Below are 27,544 nucleotides of genomic sequence, written 5' to 3' on the forward strand. Positions count from 1 at the left end.
GAGAGAAGATGGGAAAATGCTCTGTTTATCTGATCACCAGGAAGGGAAGCTGCTGTGAGCAGGGAGAGGGGGTTGTCAGAAGGCTTCTGTCCCTCTGAGAATGTGCTGGAAGCTTCAAAGCTTTTCCAGGATCCCCACAGCTCACATTGCCAGTGATGCTCTGTGCTGTGGGGTATCCCTGTGCCCACTTTGGGTCAGCTGGCATGGCCACGCTCCCTCCCAGGTTCCTGGGCACCTCCTCGCTGGCAGAGCTTGGGAAAATGGAAATTCCTTGGTTTAGAGAAAGCACTGCTTAGTAACAGCTCAAACACCAGTGTGTCCTCATCTTTGTTCTCATCCTAAACCCAAAACACTGTCCCACCTATTGGGAAGCAAACTGAGTCTCTGCAGGACATTACAGGACTTCAAACCTCCTTTTTGTTACTTGCTGGCTTTCTGCCTGTGTATTTCTTAGGCTTGAAGGTGTCCAGTAACCCCTGGTACTGTTTCAGGTGATTCTTCATCTCGATGGATTCAGTTGGGATGGGGAGCACAGGTGGGCTTTATCCTGGCTCATGAGAAAGGAAACTGAGAGAAATTGCCACTGTGATGAGCAGAGGTGTAAGTGAAAAGAAATAGGCTTATAACTGAGGGCCAAGGAAGGTGGGACAGTCACTGCCCTAGCTGCATTCAAAACCATGAGAAAATGTATTTTCCTTGGGTGGGACTAAGTGTGTTCTCTCTCCTAAACTGTTTTGCTCTCTGCAGAATTTAAGCAGGGTGTGAAAGTTGCTGGCCTAAACTTCCATCAATTACTCCTCTCCTTTCACCTCCTCACCCCTCCCTTTCTGCTCAATTCCCTTTAATACCATTATTAAAGCCTGGTAAGCCATTATTGCTTGTTCCCCTGGTAGTCAGCTGAGCAGTATTGATTTGTAGAATTGCACATGGATCCCTTAAAGCCAGGTTGCCACACCTGCAGTGCCAGGGTCCCAGAGCTGGCAGGGCCCACGTGAGGGGCAGAGCAGAGACCCCAGGGCACACAAACCCCACGAGTGGCTTTTAACATTCACTGGGACAAAACTATTTATTGCATCCCCAGGAGCTGCTCTGAGCAGCTCCTTGTTATCATGAAATTATTTACTGATTTAATTTGCACCTTTGAGAATACAATGTGAGCTCTGAGACTCTTCTGCTTTCAGAAGTGCCTGGCACCTCACAACTGGCAACTTGCATAAGCAATTGAATTCAAGAGAAAGCCTCCAACAGCTACCTTTGGGAGCCTGTGCAAAAATAAAATAGTCACAAGTGTCAGAGGATGCTGCTGGCTTTTCCTGAGCTCCATCTATTTTGATTTGAGTGACCTGATAAAGCCTTTCCACCCTGCTAGTTTGACCTTTGGCTGTATATTTGAGTTTTATTTACTGTTCTTTTTTTTCCAGCTTATATTGCTGTCTTAATACATAAAAATGCATTCCTGAGGCTGCAGTTAAGACCTTGATCTTTAAGCACAGGTTCCTCACCTTTGAGTGCCTGCATTTCTGACTTGCCTGTCACTGCAGGACAGAGAGGCTCTACCCAGCTCTGAGTGTTTGAATTAGAATGTGGCTATTGCTCATATTAGAAAGAAATATGCATTAAAAGTAAGGTGAAGTGTGGGAATATAAAAGTGTGTACATTCCAGTTGTTGGCTCTTGCCCTCAGAATGCCCTCAGAATGCCTTCTGGACACCTGTAGTAAAAACGTGGTGACCCTGCTCGGGGAAGAAATGCTGATGTCTGCTCCAGATCAGAAGGCTGAAGGACAGCTTTATTAAAACTGTACTATATTACATTAATATACTATTTAAAGAGATACTGTGCTATTCTACACACTCACTGCTTACTCACCCATCTAACTCAAACTGTGACTCTGCTGAGAGCCCAACACAGCTGGATCCCACTGGGCACTGAGCCCAAACAACCTTCACCAGAACCCAGCCCAGCAATCCCTGCAGGTGAACAATCTCCACACCACATTCCACATGGGCAAAGCAAAGGGGCAGAGATAAAGATTGTTTTCTCTTCTTCTCTCTGTGCTTCTCCTGAGAGACAGAATCACATCTCTCTGTCCAGGGAATGTGACTGTCACAGACACCTCCATTGCTTTATTCTCTGGGAGCTGAGTCTCTCTCCTCCCAGCTCTGGGTCAGGTGGGGCAGCCACGTCTGAGCTCTTTGCTACCTCCCAGGGAGATTTGTATTTTTATTTTTGCAGGCACCAGGCCTGTGAAGCCAGGTCATCTCTCTTTGCTTGCACAGCTTTAATCAGATCATCTGCTGAAAACACGGGGGTTTATGGCAGAGCTGCCTGGAACTGCAAATTGATCTGGTGCTTCTGCACCTGGTGTTGCTCTTACCAGTTGGTTAATAGCAAATAATGGCAAAGCACAGCTTCCTTAGGCACCTGCTGGGCTCTGCTGTGCTGGGGCCAAGGCTGTGACACGCTTGTTTCTGTTGCAGGAGGAGCAGCTGAAGGATGCTGTGCAGGAGGGGAACTGCCTGAGCCTGCAGCATGCCAGCGTGTGCCCCCGAGCAGTGCAGCACGGCCAGGTAACACCCAGCTGCTGTGCCAGCTGTGCCCAGCTGTGCCCAGCTGTGCCCAGCTCTGCCAGCTGTGCCCAACTGTGCCCTGCTGCCCCAGCTGTGCCATGCTGTCCCCAGGTGTGCTGTGCTGTGCCAGGTGTGCCCAGCTGTGCCCTGCTGCCCCCAGCTGTGCCCTGCTGCCCCAGGTGTGCTGTGCTGTGCCAGGTGTGCCCAGGTGTGCCAGCTGTGCCCAGCTGTGCCAGGTGTGCCCAGCTGTGCCCTGCTGCCCCAGCTGTGCCCTGCTGCCCCCAGCTGTGCCCTGCTGTCCCCAGGTGTGCTGTGCTGTGCCAGGTGTGCCCAGGTGTGCCCTACATGCCTCAGTTGTCCCAGGTGTCCCTGGGCACAGCGTGGCCACTGGGGACTGCTGGCCCTGGGCAGGTGTGGCCACTGGGAGCTGGGAGCTGCTGGCCACTGGGAGCTGCTGGCCCTGGGCAGGCGTGGGCACTGCTGGGCTCCCCTGGCACAGGGTGAGTGGCTCCCTGGCACAGGGTGAGTGGCTCTCTGGGCACAGGGTGAGTCTCTCTCTGGCACAGGGTGAGTGGCTCCCTGGCACAGGGTGAGTGGTTCTCTGGCACAGGGTGAGTGGCTCCCTGGCACAGGGTGAGTGGCTCTCTGGGCACAGGGTGAGTGGCTCCCTGGCACAGGGTGAGTCTCTCTCTGGGCACAGGGTGAGTGGCTCCCTGGCACAGGGTGAGTGGCTCCCTGGCACAGGGTGAGTGGTTCTCTGGCACAGGGTGAGTGGTTCTCTGGCACAGGGTGAGTGGCTCTCTGGGCAGATGGTGAGTGGCTCCCTGGCACAGGGTGAGTGGCTCTCTGTCAGAGGGTGAGTGGCTCCCTGGCACAGGGTGAGTGGCTCCCTGGCACAGGGTGAGTGGCTCTCTGGGCACAGGGTGAGTGGCTCCCTGGCACAGGGTGAGTGGCTCCCTGGCACAGGGTGAGTGGCTCTCTGGCACAGGGTGAGTGGTTCTCTGGCACAGGGTGAGTGGCTCCCTGGCACAGGGTGAGTGGCTCTCTGGCACAGGGTGAGTGGCTCCCCGGGCAGTGCCCTCAGCAGAGCTCAGGGCTGGCTCTGTGTCTGGCTGCATTTTGTGTGCAGCCCCTGGTGTGGGAGCAGAGCTGGCTGAGGATGGGGATTGGTTTTGTGTAAAAAGCAGAGTTATGGCACTCTGTGATAGGAGGCAGCTGTGTGTATCCCTGCATCACTTAATTCCATCCATCCATCTGCCTATGAATTTCTCCCTTTCCTAATGTGGTTCTCTTCTCTTTATTGTTGTTTACACATCACCTTTGCTCTTTGCCTCACGAGGCACATAAAGTCTCACTTGGGCAAGTTTATATTCTAGCTGGCACACAATAATGTGCATCATTAATGCTGTGAAGGCTCAGTCCTCTGGTGACACTAAAAACATGAGTCCTCTGACCATCAGCAAGTGCACAACTTACATGGCTGGCAATGCTTTATTACAGGTAATGTTTGTCTTGAGGTGCATTGGGAACGTCTGCTAAAAGCAGTTTGAAATACAGAGGTCAGCATTGGTCACATTAGCCACTAAGGCAGAAGTAGCATTCCCTCTTACTGTGGTAATGTCAGGATTTATCATGCTGTGGGCACTTGCTTCTTCACATCTGTTAAATACTGTGCAAGGCAGAGAGCAGAAATTCTGGGTGCCTGCACTGCTGATCCCATACAGCAGCCTCAGTCCAACCAGAAGCTCATTATGAGAGTGCTGTCTGACTGGTAACAAGTTTAACAATATGCAATCCTAGTCAGGTACCCTGGATGTTAACAAACCTTTTGTTTCCCCCCTTGCATGAGAGATTTTCTGAGGTTTTTACCCCTCACACAGAGGCTGAGAATAGATTGTGCAGTTTAGATTGCATTTTATTGTTCAGAATGTGTGAAACTCTGCAGCTTTAGATGTGGAGGTTAGAGCAGAATTCTGACAGAGTTAGGGCTCAGCCCTGAAGGGGAAAACCTGCCTAAATTAATTTATTCTTTATCACCCTTGAGAGCTGGCCTGAAAAACAGGCCAACTTCATCCAAGCAAATGGGGCTGGAGGAGAGTTTGTGACTTGTGAATTGTGTCTGTGAAATGTGACAAAGCTCTGCTCGTTCCTGCACCAGGTGCAGCTGAAAGGTGGCTCTGGGAGGGGCTGGCTGCTCCGAGCCCACCGCACACAGCTGGAATTGCACCTGCCTCTGGTGGGTTTGGGGAGACGAAATCGTATCCAGGAGTGGAGAGCTGTGGGAAGGGTCTGTGTCCTGGGTGTGCTCTGGGCTCTGCCTGGCGTCCATCCCAGTACAAACCAGCCAGTGCTCCAGTGGGAGAGCCCAGCAGGCACTCTGCCCCCAGCGCGGGTTTCCAGCACCCCAGAGCATTCCCAGGGTGCTTCCAGTGGTGTTCCTGAGCAGGGCACTTGTGGCAGGAGCTGGCAGCTCCCTGGGGCCTGGAGCAAAGGGCTGTGCTGGGCGACCTGGCTGAGGGAGCTTCTCAGCAAGAACAGGAGCTGCTGGCTCCTGGGGATGGGTTTTGGGAGCTGCTGGCTCCTGGGGATGGGTTTTGGGAGCTGCTGGCTCCTGGGGATGGATTCTGGGAGCTGCTGGCTCCTGGGGATGGGTTTTGGGAGCTGCTGGCTCCTGGAGATGGGTTTTGGGAGCTGCAGGTTCCTGGGGATGGATTCTGGGAGCTGCAGGTTCCTGGGGATGGATTCTGGGAGCTGCAGGTTCCTGGGGATGGGTTTTGGGAGCTGCTGGCTCCTGGGGATGGATTCTGGGAGCTGCTGGCTCCTGGGGATGGGTTTTGGGAGCTGCTGGCTCCTGGGGATGGATTCTGGGAGCTGCAGGTTCCTGGGGATGGGTTTTGGGAGCTGCTGGCTCCTGGGGATGGATTCTGGGAGCTGCAGGATCCTGGGGATGGATTTCAGGGGGAAAACCTCTGTTTTCGTGTCCAGGAAGCCAAGGGCCCTTCACAGAACCCTGGCCCTCAGACTGACTCAAAGGAGGGCACAGTTAGTGAGTGTGAAGATAAAGGATGCAAAACAAATTGGTTGACGAGTTTTGCAGAGCAGCATCACAGATCAAAATGTTCCTGTGTGTGTCATGAAGTCAGGGCTGTTTCTGATGCACTCGATTTAGGTCAGCTGCTTTTGCCACTGGGAACATTGATGTTTTGATATGCTCCAGGAGTAATTCAAGTTCATGTATAGCCCATATGCTCTTAAGCAGCCTCCTTGGAGGGAGCATTGAAGTCACATTTAGGAACAAATGTTGTCTAAAAGAGAAAAAGGAAATGATAGTCTCATCAAGCTATGTGATGCCATCTGGGTTACATAAATGTGGGTATCACAGCACTCCATGTAATGCACGATCTCCAGAGGAGGAAGTCCTGCTGAGAATATCCTGCAGAAATATTAAAATATATCAGTGTTTCTGGAAGTAACAAGAGTAATTATCAGAAGGAGTTTGGTAGATTTGGTTCTGTTCTTTCCAGTACTGAAAATCAAAACCTTGTTCAAAAGCTGATCTGCCAGAAGAGAAAGTAGAGGAATTATCAGACACATCACTGGTGTGTTCCTGAGCTTTGACCAAAGGCACAATGGGATCCTAAATGAAAGATCCTGAGATGTGAAATACCTGCAGTTCTGCCTGTCTCTAATCCATCTCTTTCCAAAATTCCATCAGCAGCCTGGCAAGAGCTGTTTGCTCCGAGAGCCCCTTCCCTGCCAGCAGGGGGAAGCTCAGAGCAGAAGGGAACCCTGCTCCCAAAAATATTCAGAATATGACAGCTAGTGAGTTTTAGAAAAACTTCTTTCCAGAGGTGGTCAATTGGGATGAGTTGTTTTGGAGACAGGGAAATCTAAAGTCTGACAAAATTAACCTCTTCTTGGAACTTGTTCAAAATATTGTACTTCATTAATGCCGAGGAAATGAGCTGAGAATCCCAGACAAGAAGAGGATTGCAGCACTGATCCTGATGCCTCACTGTTTCCTTTTCCCCCCCTGTTATTCCTCAGCAATATCCACTGACTGGTCTGAGCAGTGCAATGCAATATGAAGGATGCAAGAGTTAATAAATTCTGAAAATCCATTGCTTAATAGTTTTCTTTGTCATAAAGAACTGAGAGGAAGGGAAAAGCAAAATCTGTGCACACAAAAAAATCCTGAGGTTGACAATAATTGCATCAGTTCTTGTGGAAAACATGTTTTGTTCCCTTTTCCTCTCTTTTTTTCTAGTCCACTGCACTCCAAAGAGCCCTTCTGCAGGGCTGAGTGCAAGGGCTGGCTGCGACCATTTAGATTGTTTGGTCCATGGCAAAATTTGCAAGTTAACAAACTGCAGCCCGAAGGCAAATAAAGAGGCTGAATCAGCTTCCAAAACATTGCATTAGAAAATGGCAAACAAAAAAACCAAAAAACAAACCTAAAACCAACCAAACAAAACCAAAAGCAACCAAACACAAACAAAAAGCCCCAGTCATTAAACTGGGAAGGGGGAAGGAACTTGGCAGTGCCTCGGGTGGAGCCAGCCCAGTGACAGCTGAGCCCGGGCTGGACCCTGCAGTGCTGCAGGGAAATCAGGTGCTGCTCACCAGAAATGTTATTGCCTCCTCACCTGCTGCACACTCTGCAGGAAAGTGGCAACGTATGTGAAAATAATATTGGGTTTTTTACCCAGGTGTTTATTCCTGCTTGATTTTTTCTTCATGTAAAAGATGCAGTTTCTGGTATGATCCAAGCTGTAATAATCCTGTTATGCAGCAATACAGATCTCAAGCTCATAGAGTGATCAGGGCTAAGAAATCAAATTTTCAGCTGATCTGATTTAAAGAAAGGACTTTTCTGTGGCAGTGTAAAGTAATTCAATGTATTTTCTTGTTTTCTGTGTCTGTTTATGAAGCAGTCACTGCCACTGATGATTCACAAAATCCTGTATAAAAAGACTTGATCCTACTGAACTGGTTAACATAGGACCAAATGAATTAAATCATAAAACAAATCTTATGTTATGAGTATCTGATCCTTTAGATATCTCCTGTATAGAAATGTTTAAGGGAGAGCAAGGGGTTTATTGCAGAAGAATACTGATTTTTGACTTGCAGGTACACTGATTTCAAGTGTTAACACAGGCTGTTCATGTGTATTTGAGTTTATTCTGAAGTCAGTTTACACTTAAAGAAGTCCAGAAGAAATGCAAATTTGAGTTTTGTTACATAAATAAATATATATATGTTAGATGTCTGCCTCTTTGTATAGCACACCCATCTCTGAGGCCCCTGAGATGCAGAGAATTTAGAAATGTTTGGATTGTCATTCATTCTGTGCATGATAGAGTGTATTTGTTTAAATTGACATGACTTGTGTGTAGCTCCACTTTGGTTGCCAGACTGCAGTCCCTGCTGAGAGAAAGCTCTGTGTGTATGAGACAGGCACAGCGTCCTCAGTCAGCTTTCCCTTCTGAGCTTCTGTGCTTCTTCCCTGTTCCCTCTGAACCTTTTCCTCCCTTCACTTTGACATGCAGAGGGATTTGTGTCGGGTGTGCTTTTGCCTGCGTTCACTGCAGTTGGGGCAATAACCCAAACAATTGTTTGTTATATTTTTCCTAGGTAAAACCAGACTATGACCATCTTCGAGAAACCCTTCTCAGAGTGACCAAAGAACGAGATTTGGCTGTGAGGGGAGAACACCAGCTCCAAGCCAAGCTGGAGAACTTAGAGCAGGTCCTAAAGGTGTGTATACATCCCAAACCCCATCAGTCCAGCCCTTCCCCTGCTCCTCCGTGGTTCCTGATGCTCAGCCAGGGGTGCACTGCAAACCTGGGCACTGAATGCCCCTCTCAGCTCAGATCAGGGCTCTGGAATGAGAGCACCAGGCACTGACAGGGGTCTCAAACCAGCACAGAGGCACTCAGAGACCTTTATCTGGCACTTTATAGGCACTTGTGTGTACCTTGCACTGTACACTTATTTAAGTCAAAATGAGAAAGAGAGGATGAGAGCAGGAACAAACTGCCCAGATATTTGACTTCAGAGAGCCGTGTCTGCCACTCCAACTGGCTGCAGAATATTACTGTGGCCTTTACATTCTGTACCTCTCACTGTTCTGCTTAAGAACTTCAAAAATTTTCCTTCGCTGAAACCAACATTTTCTGGTGCACACAGAGATCCTGGCTTTTCATGTTCAGAGCTTTTCTCCCCTGAGCAGAGCCCTTGTGAGCTGGCAGAGCACCTTGAGGCCCTACAGCTCCTTTCTAGCACTAAGCCATGCCCAACAGATGCAGCTCGTGGTGTATTTCGTGTGTGTCCTCATATGCTCGGCAAGTCAGTAGTTTGGAAAAATGGCTTGCAGCTTTCCAGCCACTGCAGAAAAGTTTTGAGAAATATTTAGCCTGGTTTCCCTGTCTGCAAAGCAGTTCCGTTTGTCTTTTGAGAGATTCGGGCTCTATCAGCAAAGCACAAAAGGGAATTTGGAGAAGTGCTGAACTGGCTGGTTCTGCAAGCGTTGGCAGTGCCTGTGCTGTGGAGGGCTCTGATTTCCTGACGTGTGCAGGCAGCTCCTTCACTCCGTGCTGCTGCTCACCCAGCTGCCAGCACAGCTGCAGGGCTGTGATGAGAGCCCTGCAGGGACTGACCTGGCCCTGCTGCAGCCCTGCTGTGAGCTCTGCCCTGCACCCAGGGCTGGGCTCTGGGGCCTTGTGCCTCTGTCCTGGCCCCAGCCCTGCTCCTCTGGGGCTGTGCTCTCCCTGCCCTGGCGGGGATGGGGCTCCTCCTGCAGCTGCAGCCAGGCTGGGCCGGGCTGCCAGACCCACTCAGGGCAAAGAGAGCCACTGCTGCAGGCTCTTAGGTGCTCTTCCAGCAGCAGCTTGCACCCACAGCGCTCTCTCCAGAGTCTGGAAGAAAGCTGATAAATGCAGGACGTGCCCTGTTCCTTCTCTGCTGCACAGCAGGACTCGTGCCTCTGCCCCTCTGAGCCAGGGCGAGTTCTGCACGCTCTCTTTGGAGCACAGAGCATTCTCTGACAACTGCCCTGAGGTGGCGAGTCCCTGCTGCATTTTTTCTATGCTCTTTTAGTTGTGGGTTTCCCTTCTGGTGCTGGAACAGCGTTATTAGGAGCTCTGGAAAGGGTGCAAGAGGGAAGTGCAGATTTAATAGATTCTGAAAATCCGTTGTTTAGTAGTTTTGTCATAAAGAACTGAGAGGAAGGGAAAAGCAAAATCCGTGCACCGAAAAAGATCCTGAGGTTGACAATAATTGCATCAGTTCTTGTGGAAAACATGATTTGTTCCCTTTTCCTCTCTTTTTTTACACATTAGGAAGTTCAAAGCTAGAAATGCTCTGTAGTAGCTTGTGTAAAATAGCAAGAGCTCAACAGTGTCAAAATATGCTGTACCAGATCTGATCCTAGATCTTGACAGAGTGAAATGAGAGGTTTTTTCCTGATAATTTAAATCACAAGGAAGACTGGGTGGTAAAATGGGTGATGTTCATTCAGGTGAGATGAGAATCAGAGCCATTCTTCTTGGTCATTATAAAATTCTGAGAACAGACATTCCCCATGAACTTTTGTACAGCACGCAGTGCAGAAATGTCTACAGGCAAACATCAAACCCTCCCAAAACCCCTAGGAAACAAGCCTGAGGGTGAAAACTTACAAAGTGGGAAATGTTGTTTATAATCAAACAAAAAGTGAATAAATCCCTGGCTGTCCCTCTGTGCTGTGGGTAATGTGCAGCAGGTAATGACTGCTCATTACAGGTTAGAAATGTGCTTGATTAATTTCTCTCTTGTAGACAAGAAGAGATGCTTTGGGCTGTTCTTGTCCATTTTCTCCATGCATTTGTTTTCCCAAGTGCTGGTTTCTAGCAGGTTTGTGTGTAATAACTCCATGCTGCAGATAAGGCATTGTGCCTCTGCTCTGAGACTATTATGGGAACAGTATGTAATTTGGAAAATAAAAATCTTTAATACTACGTTCACCAGGGAAGAGATCAGAATCTAGAAAGAGATCTTTCTTAACTCCCATTTATTATGAGGGTGTTTGAAAGTTACAGTGATGCTGGGGAGTAATATTAACCTGTAATGAAAAAGATTTCTATCTGCAAAGGGTGTCTTGCCACTGTGCAGCTTGTGCTCTTCCCAGGAACCTTTCTCATATTGCTTGGAGTCATTAGCATCAAACACACTTCAGAAGCTGTCTGTGAGTTCTGTGTAGTCCCTTTGGTCCAAACCCACCTGTGTTGGTTCTGTTCTGCCTCATTTTCTGTAGATAACAGGCAGAGATCAGCAAAGGTAAGCTGTTTCTTTTGGGTCAGCATTTGCAAAACAAATCACAGCAGCACATCCCACATAAAGGGGCACCTGGGGAATTGGCAAGGTAATTTTTATCCAGGCTTTGGTTTGTCAGCAAAATGCTCCCAAGAATGTGTGCCTGCTGGGTGAAATGGCTCCTGCTCACCTGTGCACCCTGGCAGGGTCACAGCCTGGGTCCTGGCAGGGTCACAGCCTGGGTCCTGGCAGGGGCTGATGTCCAAGTACCTGAGTTACCTTTGGCTGAAGCCCTGACCAAACTCAAACCTCACCAGGTTTCCCTCCTGCCTCGCAGGGATGCCAGGCAGGTTCCTCTGGGGGGAACAGAGCATCCCTGGCTGTGGTGGCTCGTGTGGCTGCAGCTGGATTGTCCCAGTGCCTGACAGCTCCCCTTTCTCCTTTCTCCTTTCTCCTTTCTCCTTTCTCCTTTCTCCTTTCTCCTTTCTCCTTTCTCCTTTCTCCTTTCTCCTTTCTCCTTTCTCCTTTCTCCTTTCTCCTTTCTCCTTTCTCCTTTCTCCTTTCTCTTTCTCCCTGCACAGCACATGCGAGAGGCTGCGGAGCGGCGGCAACAGCTGGAGCTGGAGCATGAGCAAGCCTTGGCTGTCCTCAACGCCAAACAGCAGGAGATCGAGCTGCTGCAGAAGGTGTGTGGGGACAGGGACAGGGCAGGGACGGGGACAGGACAGGGACAGACAGGGACAGGACAGGGACAGACAGGGACAGGGCAGGCAGGAGACTGAGCTGCTGCAGCAGCTGCGTGGGGACGGGGACAGGGCAGGGACAGGGCAGGGACAGGCAGGTGGGACCACGGGCTGCAGGGACAGAGGAATTGGTGGGATGCCCTGGACTGAAGGAGTTCCCAGCCAGCTCCCTGCTGGTCCCTGCCCTGGAGGTTGCACTGGAGCAGGCGCTGCTGCCTGTGCTGCAGGGCTGATAAATGCTCCTGGAACCCGACCCGCTGTGCCCCAGCTCTCCTGCTCCCAGCAGGGATAGGAGTGGCACGGTCTCATGGATTTCCTTTGCATTTCCACTGCTTCCCTCCCTGTTTGGCTTGGTGCATTTCTTCAGTGTCACAAAGGAATCCAATCTCAATTTCTTGACACTCCGAATCCGAGGTCTCTGCCATCTCCAGCATGCTGTTAACGTTCTCACTGACACGTCCATGCTTGGTAGGATTTCTTTGGCCTCCTCTTCCAGACATGCAATTCTTGCTACATTTCTCCAGTAAATTAGGAAAAAGAAAGTCTTGTCAGGGTACTGACACATCACAGTTGATCTTCCTTTTCAAGAATGGGTCACGTCTGTGTGGCAAGGCTTTGGTGTCCAGCCAGCACCAGCCCACCACAGAAACTGAACAGTTGCTTAAACACCTCACTTCCAAGGTCATTCTCTAATTCACAAATCACTTCAAGCCTTTTTTTTTTTCACACTGCAATTTCTCAGTATTCATTATAATACAAAAACCATGATGCTGAGTTTCAGTTTTGCCAAAGTCACTTCAAGCTGCAATTGTCTCAGGGCTAATGTTGATTTTTCCAATTGCTGGACTAGATTAAAACACAGGAATAATGCTGCTAATGATAATTTGGTAGAGAATTGGCATGGAGGGACCTTCTCAGCAGAATAAAAGATGTATCTAATATAGTTGCTTGAAATAGAACGCTGTAGTTGACCAAATGAAATCTTCCAGTTAATTTTCTTTTAGTCTTTCTCAGTAAGTGTACTTAGGCACGTTGCAAAATGCCATTTCTAGTTATATTCAGCTGTTATTATTAGAACTGCCTCATAAATTTTGGGCTTAAATTTCCTGGCAAAGGAAAGAAATCTATGTAAATCAAAGAAATACAGCATTTCTTGCTAATTTTTGTAACATTCTTCTAATAAATCCTCCTTTGGGCTGGCAGCAGGAGGCAAATCTGTGTGCTCCTCTTTCTGCAGCCCCTGTGCTGAGCTGCAGTGACAGGCACTGGGCACAGCCCAGGTTGGATTTGGTGTTTCACCCAGTGCAACAAGCTCAGCAGATAAATATTTTAAATAATTCTGCTATCTAAGGAGCTATAACACATCACTGCCAGCTTTAACAGGAGCTGCTGGCTCACATTTCATCCAGAGCTGGCCTCCCAATGGACCCAGTACGTGTGTGTTAAATTCTTTCTTCCCTTTTGTTTTTTTTTACTGGAGATGTCTTTACTTGAAGAAGTATTTCCAAAGGGAGGTAGGAAGTGTGGGCAGTGACAGGATGGCATTGACAGCACACCCTGGTCCCTTGCAAAGGGCTGGTGAACCACCAAACCGGGCACTTCAGAGCAGAGCCAGTCCCTGCTACAGCCCCTTGCCTGTGCTGTCACGTTCTGAGTGGAAATGAGAGCTCATTCTCTTTTTAATACTCTTTTTAAAAGTTCATTCTCTTTTTAATACATGCACAGACTGATCAGATTTCTCAGCCTAGAAGGAAGAACACAATATTCCATCGAGGCTCTGTGCTGATGGGGACTCAGCCTTTTCCTTTGAGATAACATTAACACAAGGCAGTTTGATGTTCAGCAGAGATAGCTGTTGATGCAGGTTCTGCCATCGTTCACCAGAGCTCTGGGGGGTTTTCTTCAACGTGTCCTGCTGGATGGCTCTGGGCTCTGTTAGCTGCTGGCACGTGTTGGCTGTGCCCCCTCAGCCCGGGCTACTGCTGGGCTACTGCAGGGACGGGGCTGGGCTACTGCAGGGACAGGGCTGGGCTACTGCAGGGACGGGGCTGGGCTACTGCAGGGACGGGGCTGGGCTACTGCAGGGACAGGGCTGGGCTACTGCAGGGACGGGGCTGGGCTACTGCAGGGACGGGGCTGGGCTACTGCAGGGACAGGGCTGGGCTACTGCAGGGACGGGGCTGGGCTACTGCAGGGACAGGGCTGGGCTACTGCAGGGACAGGGCTGGGCTACTGCAGGGCTGGAGCTGGGCTACTGCAGGGCTGGGGCTGGGCTACTGCAGGGACAGGGCTGGGCTACTGCAGGGACGGGGCTGGGCTACTGCAGGGCTGGGGCTGGGCTACTGCAGGGACAGGGCTGGGCTACTGCAGGGCTGGGGCTGGGCTACTGCAGGGCTGGAGCTGGGCTACTGCAGGGACAGGGCTGGGCTACTGCAGGGCTGGGGCTGGGCTACTGCAGGGCTGGAGCTGGGCTACTGCAGGGACAGGGCTGGGCTACTGCAGGGACGGGGCTGGGCTACTGCAGGGCTGGAGCTGGGCTACTGCAGGGCTGGGGCTGGGCTACTGCAGGGACAGGGCTGGGCTACTGCAGGGACGGGGCTGGGCTACTGCAGGGACAGGGCTGGGCTACTGCAGGGACGGGGCTGGGCTACTGCAGGGACAGGGCTGGGCTACTGCAGGGACAGGGCTGGGCTACTGCAGGGACGGGGCTGGGCTACTGCAGGGACAGGGCTGGGCTACTGCAGGGCTGGGGGCTCTGCCACCCCCGGGCAGGGCAGGGGGCTGTGGGTCTGGGGCTGTGGGTTTGGGGCTGTGGGTTTGGGATTGTGGGTTTGAGTCTGTGGGCTTGGGGCTGTGGGTTTGGGGTTGTTGGTCTGGGTCTCTGGTTTTGGGTTTGTGGGTTTGGGTTTGTGGGTTTGGGTTTGTGGATTTGAGTCTGTGAGTTTGGGGCTGTGGGTTTGGGGGTGTGGTTTTGGGTCTGTGGTTTTGGGCTGTGATTTTTAGTCTGTGGGTTTGGGTCAGTGGATTTGGGGCTGTGGTTTTGGTTTGTGGTTCTGGTCTGTGGTTTTGGTCTGTGGTTTTGGGTTTGTGGATTTGGGCCTGTGGATTTGGGCCTGTGGATTTGGGGCTGTGGGTTTGGGTTTGTGGATTTGGGGCTGTGGTTTTGGGTTTGTGGATTTGGGCCTGTGGATTTGGGCCTGTGGTTTTGGGTTTGTGGATTTGGGGCTGTGGGTTTGGGGCCGTGGATTTGGGTTTGTGGATTTGGGTCCCTGGTTTTGATGGTGACTTTATGGCCTGACCCAGGTCCCAGTGAAGGCTTAGGGCAGCCCTGAGCCATGGAGTTAAACAGAGCTGCATCCGTGCCCATGCTGGGACTGTCTGGCACATGAAATTAGACAGTCTGTGGGGTGTTGTCCTCCACTAAGCAGGAGGATTTATGACTTTTCTCTGGTGAGGAATGTGCAGAATGAACTGTGGTTAACAAAGTTTCTGCTTATCTTGGGCCAGCTTCAATGAAGGAGACAGTGAAAATGTAAATAGAAATAAAATGAAGGTAACTCAATGTTACTGAGTGCTATTTATTTGGTTTTAAGGTTTAGACTTTTCCCAACCAAAATTTGGTAAATAATGAATAAAAGTGAATAAAAGACACTTCACTGCCCTTATTTATTATCTCTTTTGTCTTTAACTCAGCTGATTGGACCTAAAATGTTGCTCTCCTCTTTAAACAGCCAGTCTTGTGGTTGCCTTTTTTTGTGAGCTGTTTACTTTGGTGATAGATCCTGTTGCTTCATTAGAAGAATGAGCTTAATTTTTGCGCTGCTTTCTCCCAGCTGCTCTGGGAGGCTCCTGCACCACCAGCCCTGCAATGTACACAACAAACTGCACTTCAGCTGGGGTTTGGAGGGCTCCAGGGAGGGCTGGAGTTGCTGCTGCAGCGTGGTGAGCGTGCTCCTGCTGGTCCAGCACAGCAGCCCTGCTCTGAAGCCTCGCTGAGGTCCAGCCTCCCAAAATAAACATTTATTCCCGGGCTGGGAGTGCCGGAGCAGAGCTGGCACAGCCACCCCTGCTGGATGGGAACTCCGGGTTTGTGTGCTTGGAGCAGACTGTATGTGGCATGACTAATTCATTTGCCTCCTTCCTCCTTTTCCCTCTTTTTTCCTTTTTCCTTTTTCCACAAAAACAAGGCTCAGGTTGAAGCTAAGAAGGAACATGAAGGAGCAGTTCAGTTGCTAGAGGTAAGATCCTCTGGGTTCCCTCGGCTAATTCAGGTCCCTTCTGAACAGGATCATTTGCAGTATCACCACTTGTGGGCATTGCAAGGAATATGTAGGCAAATGGTTTTTTTTTTTTTTTTCCTCTTCTGATATAATTGCATCCTTTAAGATTTATAATTCAGTTAGGAGAGCATTAAGCTGAGCTGTTGGAAGTGATGTATGTTTCTCTTTTGGTACCATTTTTTTGTAAAATACTATTAAAGGGAGTGATTAATGATGAGAATTTTGATTTATTAGGCTGGAAATACAGCAGCAAATACCAATCAGTTACCTTAGGGTTCCTAATTAAATACTGTCTAATTAAATACTGTCTAAACATAAAGCAACGTGTCAAAGAAGCAGAAACTGTAGACCTAAGGAAAGAATTCAAAAACCGTCAAAGGGCGTGCTGGAAACAGAACACTTCATTTTTCATTTTTCTGCCTGAGGAAAAGGCATTAAATGGTTTTTTAAGTGTTAAAGTATATATCCTAAAGAACGTGCAAAAATATGATAGCTAATAGCAAGTGCACTGTCAATACTTCATTTAGAAATCTGCTTTCATCTAAAGGTAATTTCCAGTCTTTTTACCTTCCCACAGTATTTCTATAGGTACTTGCTGGCCATGCCAGGTGAAAGGTGGATTTTTCCTGGTGCATTGATCAACTTGAAAAAGAAATAAATTAAGGCATTTGTTTATTATTACCTATAAAAGTTAATGTTCCCACAGAGTTTTTTACTCATAGGCTTTCATTAGCATCATATATATTAAGTTTGTTTTAGCTTCCAGACTCTAAGCTGAAGTCATTATTTAATGCCTGGTGGAAAGTGTATGACACAGGAAAACAGAAACAAGACAAGGAGGAGATTATTTACCCCCCTCAAGCTGAGCACAATTCTTATTTAGCTGATTTGTCTGCAACCTCTGATTCGCAGAGATTTCCAAAGCTTTTGCTTTTTATTGCCACAAGCACATTTATTTTTTTAGCATTTTATTTAGCGTGCCTTTTGCAGTTTCAGATCAGCAGCAGTGTTGATTTCTATAGTGTTGTTTGTGTTGATGCATGTTTTTACACGTGTAGCTGTTCTAAGAGACTGCTGTGAAATGTAAAAAAATGATTCAAAACTGTTTTTATTTCTTTGTTTATTTCACATCTCTTTGTTTACTGTGTCTTGTTTGGGATTTGTTGCTTTGCACTTCACCCAGAACACCTTGGACAGCATGCAGGTATTTTAGGGCATAAATTCTCCTTTCCCTGTCCTGAATCCTGCACTTCTCCCTTGGAAAGGAGTCCCAGAGCCCTGCCTCCCCCTGCATGGGATGCGTGCTAGAACCATTGCTATGCAAGCATGCTTTGCATTCATTGGCCTAATACCAAAGCATCCAAATCAGGAAACTTCTACAAGAAATGAATCCTGGCGTGGTTTAACAGAGCTTGGATCCTGGTTTCCAGAGTCACTTCCTCACGAGCATGCCCAGTAGGAATGGTTTGGTGGTTTCCTCGAGGCTGTAACTTTCTGACTGTGGATTTTGTCTGAATTCAGACTGTTCCTTTGCTAATGCAGAGGCTGTTTGATGTGATATTTACACCTGAGGCTGCTCTGAGCTGCCCAGTGGGAGCCACGGCTGCTCTGTAAGCAGTGGGGCTGTGAGATGACACCTGCACAGCAGAAGGTGCTCATTACTGCTCTGAATTCAGACCTGCCCACCTGGAAAGCTGCTCCTCCCCTCACCTGTCCTGTGTGCAGTCTCTGTCTGTGATGGGTGGGCTCTGCTTCACTTCCCATCCCTGGAGCCACTTGAATTTCAGCAGCAGTGCCCGGGGCTGTGTGAGGAGCTGGGCAGTGCCAGCAGCAGACATTCAGTCTGCTCTGAGCAGCAATGTCTCATCTCCAGCCCCTGAGCACAGCTCCAGCTCCAGGGAGACCTGGGACACCCCTGTGCCAGCCTGCTCAGGACAGGCTCAACGGCAGGGACCATGGCACGAGGGGAAATCCACAATTCTGAGCCTGTGAGCACAGATCAAACGGCAGGGACCATGGCACGAGGGAAAATCCACAATTCTGAGCCTGTGAGCACAGATCAAATGGCAGGGACCATGGCACGAGGGGAAATCCACAATTCTGAGCCTGTGAGCACAGATCAAATGGCAGGGACCATGGCACGAGGGGAAATTCACAATTCTGAGCCTGTGAGCACAGATCAAATGGCAGGGACCATGGCACAGGGTAAAAATCCACAATTCTGAGCCTGTGAGCACAGATCAAATGGCAGGGACCATGGCACGAGGGAAAATTCACAATTCTGAGCCTGTGAGCACAGATCAAATGGCAGGGACCATGGCACGAGGGGAAATTCACAATTCTGAGCCTGTGAGCACAGATCAAATGGCAGGGACCATGGCACAGGGTAAAAATCCACAATTCTGAGCCTGTGAGCCTGTCTTGCTCTGCAGGGTCAGACCCAAATTTGTGGATTTTCTGCAGTGAGGTGAGGCTGGCTGGCTGACAGCAAAGCCCATGCCAGGAGTCAAGGAGCAGGGATGAGCATGGGGATGCCTCCTGGTGGCTCCATCGTGGCCCTTAAGGCAAATTTTCTTTATAAAGTGCCAGCTTCGTGCTCACTTCTAACTCACACCCCCACTAAAAATACAGCAGTAAAGGCTTTTTTCTTCCAGACTTCCTACTGTCATGAGAGAACTTGAAATCTCTGCATGCTCAGAAGACAAGGCATTTACTGCAATACAAATAATGTCTAAGTTATTAAATAATGCTTTTCCAAAAATACTTTAAAGGCAGCCTTAGCTTCCTGTTGAGGTCTGGATTGTGATGCTTTTATTTTTTATTTTGTGCTAGAGTTTCCATAAGTGCCTGTGGAAAGGTCAGTAATATTCTTAGAGAGTTGAATGGCTCATCCTTAAGCTTTCCATTGGAAAGTGGGAACCAAATAACCCAGTTTTCTTCTTTGTTTGCTTAATGTCCTTTTGGAACTGCATAGATGCCATTTTCATGCAGCAAATTAACAAGTAGCAAAGTCTGACAGTTCATTTGCTCAAAACCACAGCAAAAAAATGAAAGACAAAAAGCCCGAGCATTTCATGTTTGTGTAAAACTCCCACGATGTCTGATTCTTGCTGTTCTTCCTTCCATAATCAATCAGATGGATGCCCTGAGACTTCTTTGGCAGAAACAAATTAATTTGTGTGCTGTGAATGGAAGGAAATGATATCTTTAAAATTCACTATAACTTTAAAAAAGTATTTGTTACAAGAAAAGGAGCAAACAGTGCCACCTTGTATATTGTATTTGGATTTTTGGGTTCTTCTGGGGTCTGTAAGCATTTTCCTTCAGCTAGGATCTTTTTATAGATGGTACATAATAGGTGTTGTTTTCTTGATATATAAAATGTACAGTTTTTCTTGCACGAACAGGGAATGTTTTTTCCTTTAAAAAAACCCAGTTCAGTTGAACGAATTTATTTGCTATCCAGACTTCCTTTGTTAGTACAGCTGCTCACCTAAGCACAAGAGGGGTTTTTAACGAAGGAAGGTGATGTTTGCTCACCATAAAGCACCAGCCTGGGATACATTATTATAGCTTTAATTTAGCTGGTCCAGTGAATGTGCAGATTTGTATAAAAGGGGGTTTCATGCTGAAGTGTCTTCACTACTCTTTATGTGTTTGGAGTCAAAGCTGAGAAAGCCCAGAGCTCCCTGTGCCCTTTGTCTCTGCTGGCAGCCAGGGGTCGTGTCTGACATCCCCCCATCACACCAGCAGCTCATCATTAATTCATCGTTCATCCCGTGTGGGCACGTTCACAACACACGCTTCCCTTTTAGGTTCTGTTTTGTTAAAGCCTCATGCCTCAGCATCCAAACAAAATGTTATGTTTTGGTACTTCTCCAGGCTAACAAGAGCCCCTCTTGGCTGGTGCCTGGAGCACCTCGGTGTGCTTTGGCTTTATGGTGAGCAGCATTGTTCTTAGGGCAGTTCAGCCAGTGGCTGGGCCCAAGTCCTGCAGGAGTCACTGGGGATTTCCTTGTTCTTGTGGGGTTTTAATACACAGCTGTTAACGTAGCAGTTTAGGAGGCTTCAACTTAATAGCAGAAGATGGGCAAACCTCAGAGATGCACCTGCCTTCTAGAGAGGCTGGAAAAGCACCCAGAACCCACGTCCAGGTGTGCGAAGGAGTCACGGCCCTGCAGGGTCTCCCTGCAGGTGTTCTGGGCAGCGATTCCTTTAGCGCTGCCAGAGTACAGGATGAGGGGTTTCCCCTGGGGAAGGCGGTGGGGAAAGCAGGAATCCCCTCGGTGGGGCAACCTACAGGAATCCCCTCGGTGGGGCAGGGCTGCCCGCGGGTCGTGTTCCGAGCGCGGGGGAGGTTCCCCATCCCAAATGCCGGGTCTGCCCATCCCAAATGCCGAGTCTGCCCTGGCTCCCTGGCCCCAGGAGCCGGCCAGCTGCCGTGTCTCATGCCGTGCTGTCCTGCAGGCCAAGGTGCGGGAGCTGGAGGAGAAATGCCGGACGCAGAGCGAGCAGTTTAACCTGCTGTCGCGGGAGCTGGAGCGGTTCCGGCAGCAGGCGGGCAAGATCGACCTCCTGAGCGGCACCTCCCTGGCAGCCCCGGGGCTCCCCGGGCCCCCCGGGAAATCCCTGGCCCAGCTGATGAACGGGATAGCCACCTCCATAGGCAAAGGTAAGGAGCGGCAGGGCTGCTGCCCGCTGCCAGCCCGTGATGGGCAGAGGGAGCGCGGAGCCCTGGGTCTGTCTGGGGTCACCTTCACCCTGCAGAGCATCCCTGTCCCTCCTCTGAGCCCCCTCCAGTTTCATCTGGGTGCTGCTGTTGGTGCCTTCAGTTTGAGCTCTCATCCAGTTTTCCAGACTCTGCACTGCATTGCTGTGTGACTCTGAGCTCCATACAAAGTGCCAGCAGCTCTCCTCACAGCTCAGGCACACTGAACAATCCTTTTCCAGCCCCAGAACCAAGGACACTGTGACAGCTTCAGCCCAAAAAGTGCAAACAGCAGGGGATGGAGGAGAGCAACCTGGGAGGGTGGGACTGCACAACCTGGAGCTGGGATTGGACAATTAACCACAATAATATATTGAAATGGACCAAAAAATAACATATAATATATAGAAATGGACCAAAACTTATAAAAGTGTGAAAACTCATGACATGCCATCCACCTTGGGTGGAGCCATGGCTGGGCTCTTGCACTGCCCCAGGTGCATCCTTTGAAGGCCTTTTAGTAAATCCCTGCTTTATTCCTTTAACTCTGTCCAGCCTCTGTTCCAGGGAGCCTCTCCAGGCGTCACTGTGAGCAAAATTCTCTCTAATTGTTATTGAGTGTAGAGATAAGAAGAGTTCAGAGTTAAAATTCTTCATGTAAAAATGCACCTGTCTGCATGTCCAGGCTTTGTTGGAAACCCTCCCCTGTCCCAGGGACAGGAGCAGGTCTGCTCTCTTGTTGGAGGAGTTAATGGGGAAAGGAAGCACAGAGACCCCACACACTGCATGGGCCATTACATAAAAAAAACATTTAAACAGAGCTGGGTACAAAATGGGGAAACTGAATGGAGTATTTTGAGAGACAGCAAAATGGCTTGGGCTCCGTTTCTTTTGTGCAACAGAAATTATGCACTTCTCCATGAAAGTTTGAAAGTAAAACTTTTCAAAAAGCAAAAAATAGTCTCAGGAGAAATGGAGAACATAAAGTAATTTAAAAAATTATATCTGTATTGATGTTCTTACATTTACAGTCAACAGTGTGTGTTTATCCAAGATCTGTGCTGAACTTTCACCAGGTCATCTCCTGTTGCCAGAGGCAACGGCTCTCCAAGTGCTGAGCTTTGTAAACGACCCATTATTCATAGGAAAATGACAAAGCTCGAGGCAAGAGGTTACCTGAGGACATTTAAAAACAGCTTCCATGTCAATCACACGCTGGACTGTGTGTTATTCCATGTGAATCACACGTTTGATTGTGTTATTCCACGTGAATCACACTTTATATTGTGTGTTATTCCATGTGAATCCCGTGTTACATTGTGTGTTATCCCATGTGAATCCCGTGTTACATTGTGTGTTATCCCATGTGAATCCCGTGCTACACTGTGTGTTATTCCATGTGAATCCCGTGTTACATTGTGTGTTATCCCATGTGAATCCCGTGTTACATTGTGTGTTATCCCATGTGAATCCCGTGTTACATTGTGTGTTATCCCATGTGAATCCCGTGTTACATTGTGTGTTATCCCATGTGAATCCCGTGCTACATTGTGTGTTATCCCATGTGAATCCCGTGTTACATTGTGTGTTATCCCATGTGAATCCCGTGTTACATTGTGTGTTATCCCATGTGAATCCCGTGCTACATTGTGTGTTATCCCATGTGAATCCCGTGCTACATTGTGTGTTATCCCATGTGAGGAGTGTGATCAGCATCACCCAGGCTGGATCACTTCAATTGTCCTGCAAAGAAACAGTTGTCAGGTCACTCTCATTACTTACAAATTCCCCCAGAGTCGTTTGGAAATAGGTTAAAATGGAACAGGAAAAGTTAAATGGTCTTGCCCTTTTTTCCTGAGCCAGCAGAGAAGCCCTGATGCCCAGGGGGCAGCAGATCAGAAATGATTTCCCTGCTGCTGCAGACGAGCAGTTACTGGCAGAGGAGGGTGCTGAGCTGGGTGTGACGCCGGGGCAGGGGCAGCTGAGGTGACATCCCTGTGTCCCCGTGTCCCTGCAGCCCTGGCTCGGATCTGTGCGTGGCAGTGACGGTGGGTAGGGCAGAGTTTGACAGAGATCTCTGCAGCCAGGGCTTGGAAATTGTGTTTATTGCAAAGGGAGCAGGGCCCTGCTTGGGGCTGCCAGCCACAGCTCGGAGCAAGTCTGAGAGAGAGACCCCAAAGAGGGACCTGAAAGAGCCAGAGAGACCCCAACGAGCAAGAGAGGGAAGTTCCCATTACAATACCATAAATCTTCTGTGCTGAATGTTCTAATTTTCACTAACCAATCTAGTACAAGATGCAAATCCTACAGCATTTACCCACAGCCTAGAAGAATCGTGACATTACCATACTGTGGTACATTTTAAACCCTAAAAACTTCTCTTTGGACCCCTTCTGCCAAGCTGGCAGGGTCTGCTCTGACCCCTGGAGCTGTCTGCAAGCAGAGGGTGTTGTTTAATCAAAGGGGGATACCTTCAGCCAGCCATGCCATTGTTTTCCAGTTGTTCAGTAACCAAGGCTTGGCATCTCAAACTTTGCTTTCATTTCAATCTCGCTCATAGCTCCCATATTCTCAAAATCTTTTGCCAGGCAATCATATTTATAAGGCTTTCCTGTTTCACCTTCCCCAATATCTGTGTGCCTGGGCTTCCTGGGCAGGGCTGGGGCTGCTGGCCATGCCCTCTGTGCTGCAGCTCTGCCCTCAGGGGATGCTAAAGGCACTAATGCAGAATCCCCAGGGCATTTCCTGACAGACACAAGGATTTAGTAGAAATTTCCTAAATACCAACAGCAACAGCTCCTCGTGTCTCTCAGGACTGGATTCTCAAAGCAACAATTAATTTAAAAGGAAAGGTAATTAAGTATTGGACTGTCCTTTAGGCAGAAGAGGTGGTCCAGCCTGTATCACTGCAATTGATTTAATGAAAAATGAAAATCAGCTGAGCATCTTTTAGGTACCCAGTCAAACTCTCCAAGCTAATTTATACTGATTCTTATGCTAATGGAAAAACCTTTTTAAAAACTTCAAAACGTGCCAAACAGAAATCTCCCCGGTAACCCTTGAGTGAAACCACAGCAGCCACAGCCAGGTCTGCACCCAGGGCATTTAAGGGCCATCCTCTCTGAGCCTTTTCTCAAAACCTATTGATTTTTGTGGGACTTGGAATTCAGGGCCTGCAGCACTTGTGTCTAAACATCAGAAGTGCTTGGACAACATTGATCCTCAGTGTGAATGCAGGGATGACAATAAAGTTGTGTTTGAGCCAGTGGGCAGGATTTCTAATTACTGAAATCAGCCCCCTCTCTAGAATGATGGTGGAGTACAGCAAGTTCTTCAAACCAGAAGTGTAATTATTTTTATTATGTGTGAGGAAGAAAGAACATCAGAGGGAACACAGGAATGGCTTTCAAAGCAGAGCAAATGATGGAAATGAGATCAGTTTATGGCCAGCTGCTTTGCCTTAATTGGTGATGTTTGAATGTATCAGGAGAGGAAATAAACCTAGCCAGGGTGGATTACAGCATAAAAAGTTCACTTTAAACCTACAATAATGTCACAATCAGATGTAGAAGCCTTAAGATTTGTTATCCATCAGTTAAGAGGCTCATTTAAATGGTCCTTCTAGATGATTTAGGTAGTCCATATGGAATCAGCAATTGCAATAAATAAAATGGAGAGTCTAATTGTAATGCAAGTATGGACAGATTTAATTCTCCTGAAACATTTCAATTAGATCTGGTGCTCTCCCTTTTCCTTGATAGGGTGCTCTTCAGACTTCATCAACAAATAGTTGTCAGTCAGGAAAATAAAGGCCATATAAAGCATATATAGATTTAAAAGGACTTCATAGACAAAATTCCTGTGGCTTTATAGGATTCTTCTCTGGTATTTAATGGAAAAGAAAAAGACAATTCTAGATGCTGCTGTGTGTTCTTATGAGCTGACCTCTTGTATATTTTCTTTTTAACTCTGTTTTTTTCCAGAGGGGAAATATAAAAGGAAAGGTGTTTTACTGTTTTGTTTTTTTGTTTGGTTTTGGTTTTGGTTTTGGTTTTTTGTTGTTGTTGTTGTTGTTTGTTTTCATTTCTGTAGGTTTCCAGTTAACAAGCTTTAAACCAGTCTGCAGATCTGATTCCCCTCATTCTGCTGCTCAAGCCCAGGGCCCTCAGTGTAATTGCCTTGGGTGAATGAGAGAGCCAGGTTTAATCAGTTCCTTTTTTGGAGGCAAACTTAGGCCAGTTTTTGAATGCAGCCTTTTTTTTTTTTTTTTTTGTACTCCTGTGTTCCCAACCTGCAGGAGCAGAAATCCTCTGCAGGAGGGATCAGGAGGTCCCAGATACTCAGGAGGAATGTGCATCCTGCACTCTGAATCTCAGTTTTGGTTTGGTTTTTTTGTTTTGCAGAGGCATTACTGGATGATGCTTGTGTTTATTTTTCAGTCCAGCTGTGGCTTTGTATAGATAGAACCACCTGAGTTTACACAGAATATTTGTCTCATAGCCTTTTCGAACGGCTCCTCTGCAGAATCCACAGGAGCTCACTGCTGAAGTTGTTTCATGGGGCACATTTCTGGCACAAAGATCTGTTCTTCCCTCTTGCTGTTGGATATTCAGGGCCCCTGCTGGGCAGGGAGGTGTGTGCGTGGAGTTAGCAGCACTAATTATTGAAATCAGCCCTTGGGCAATAACGATGTGGAGTACAGCAGGCTCTTCAGAGCAGGGGTGTGATTACCTGGGGCCAGGGATGAGCCCGGGCCCTTCCTGCACTCACAGCCACCACACACCTTTCTCTCCTGTGTGTTAAGGACTCAGGGTAAATTTTATGTACCTGATTTTCCAAGTGAAAAACATAAGACAGGCCCATATCTTCCAGCATCTTGATATTCCTGGAGTTCCTGATAACGTGTGTTCCTGTGCTGGTATTGTCCTGTGTGGATGCAGAGCAAGGGCTGCATTGCCCCAGAACCTTCCTCCACATTCTGTACCTACTGCCAGTGCTGTGAAAACAAAGCCTGGAGAATGCAGGAGGTCTGAGCCCAACCAGAGGCTTCCTTTGAATGAATAATCACAGTTGGCCCAATTATTTATAGCTTGGCACTGGCAGGCTGAGATGGCAAACACATTAACAGCAAACAGAAGGAGCTAAATTGGCTAAAGGTTCCTGAACGGGGAGGACTTCTCTGTTATAGATGTGAGAAAGGTTCCAAGAATAAAAAATGTGCCCTTTCCCAGCCTGGGGATTGCTCTAAGTGAGGCTGGTTGTAATTAATCTTTTGTGTGGTGAGTTGTATATTTCCCTGCTGTCAATGTGCTGAAGTTGGCCTGCTGTAAATTACAGTGATGCAGAGAAAATTAATCATATTGGACTAATGAGCACACCAGAAAACCCTCTGATGGTATTATTGGAGCTTTTTCTCCTGTGCAGTGAGAACAAAGAGGTTCCTCTGATAATTCCTGGTGACCTGGACTGGGAATCTTGAAATTCAGTAGCAAAACATTGGTGACCAGACTTCTGGCAGAACAGGAGAGGAAATGCTGAACCTACACATATTCAGGGGCTGAAAAATTAGAGCACAGGCTCATTATGTTGATGAGAGGCAGAATGCACTCTGCACATCTGAACGTGTCAGCAGCAGCTCGCTGTGCTCCGCTGCAGCTCCTGCTCTGCTGCAGGTAAAACCCAGCGTTCACAATTCCTGCTCTGGGGACCAAGCCAGCAGTAAAGGCAAAATGTACACGTGGCTTTCACTCAGCTTTGTTAGTCTCTCTTGCAGCCTGGTCCACGTTGTTCTTGTCTCACCTCTGGTTTTCACCTGAGCCAGGAGGGGAGGACAGCGTTCAGCCTCTCCTGAGGCTACTCAATGTGCAGCGTGATCTCTCTTTTCCTTTCTTCTAAACTCTTTTTAAAAAGCACAGTAAAAATACTCCAGAAGGAGTTTTGGAGATTTTTCCTTCTGCACAGTCTGAGTTTTCATGTTTTAGAAACTGCAGGGATGGCCCTGGGATCAAATTAATGTGGTTTAGTGCTGGTGTCAGTGAGGAACTCCTTGGAAATACAAGGCAGGTGCTGCTGGCACTTCCTGCCTGCCAAAAGTCAAACAGCTTCATTGCAAAATGAATATCCTGCCAACTGCATCATTAGCATTCCAGTCTCTTTTTTGGAACACAAATGTATGACTTGCTTCTGATTTCCAGATTATGACAGAGTCCCCAGAAGAAATGCAGGCTCCAGCAGCAGCTCTGCAGTGGCAGGTGTGTTACACAGCGTGCCTCAGCTTCCCCAGACACACCCAGGGGCTCAGGACAAAGGTGGCTTCTTTTCACTGGGGGAAACTTTACCTTGAGTTCTTTGAATGAAAATGCCTTCACTTTCTGCCTGTAACTCCTGTAATGTTTTGTTACATGTTGTTGACTTGAGCAATTTACCAAAGTCTGGGAGCTGGCAGGCTGAGCTACGTCCACGCTCTGCAGCCAACCCACCACAGCCTTCTTCTTGAATGACTTCTGACAGGAGAGGAAAGGAACCTTCTGCTGTGCCCTGGCAGTGTTTCTGCTTGGGAGCCATTCCTGATCCTCGTGTGTGCTCTGTTCACTGCCAGGTCATGAAAGCCCTTCTGGAAGTCGCTGTGTGATCTCAGAGTTTATCCGACCCCTTCAGATATCTGGAGACAAACCAGAACAACTGTCTGTCAAACCCACATTCCTGTCCAAGTCAAGATCTGGTACCCCAAGATGCAGATTTGATTCAGACGTGAGTCCTTTTGAATTTTTTACTGAAAAAGTGATTTGGGGCTGAGGCTCCTCTGCTCCAGCAGGCAGTTGCAGGTTGATCCACCTGCTTTTAAGAAGTCAAGACATGGATGTTCTCATTTTCTGAGGCGACTTGGGAACATGATCAGTGGGAATTTAAGTGACATTTTCAAAGGAGCTGCAGCTGATGTCCCAGTTAC

General features: G+C 48.2%; 1 protein-coding gene across 6 annotated transcripts in view; it reads left to right on the forward strand.

Moving 5' to 3' along the window:
• Positions 1-27,544, forward strand: part of RIMBP2 (RIMS binding protein 2) — a 108,070-nt gene that overhangs the window by 54,299 nt on the left and 26,227 nt on the right. For 3 of the 6 annotated variants that reach the window (XM_053994091.1, XM_053994093.1, XM_053994094.1), the window contains exons 3-7: positions 8,207-8,329; positions 11,446-11,550; positions 15,795-15,845; positions 20,355-20,559; positions 27,194-27,345. In XM_053994091.1, the coding sequence (XP_053850066.1) occupies positions 11,449-11,550; positions 15,795-15,845; positions 20,355-20,559; positions 27,194-27,345 (510 nt within the window). In that variant the 5' untranslated portion in view covers positions 8,207-8,329; positions 11,446-11,448. Of the gene's footprint in view, positions 1-2,479; positions 2,570-8,206; positions 8,330-11,445; positions 11,551-15,794; positions 15,846-20,354; positions 20,560-27,193; positions 27,346-27,544 lie in introns of those variants that run through there. The other 3 variants (XM_053994096.1, XM_053994095.1, XM_053994092.1) reach the window with 2 other exon arrangements.

Source organism: Vidua macroura, chromosome 18, assembly GCF_024509145.1.
Source record: "Vidua macroura isolate BioBank_ID:100142 chromosome 18, ASM2450914v1, whole genome shotgun sequence".
NCBI lineage: Eukaryota > Metazoa > Chordata > Aves > Passeriformes > Viduidae > Vidua > Vidua macroura.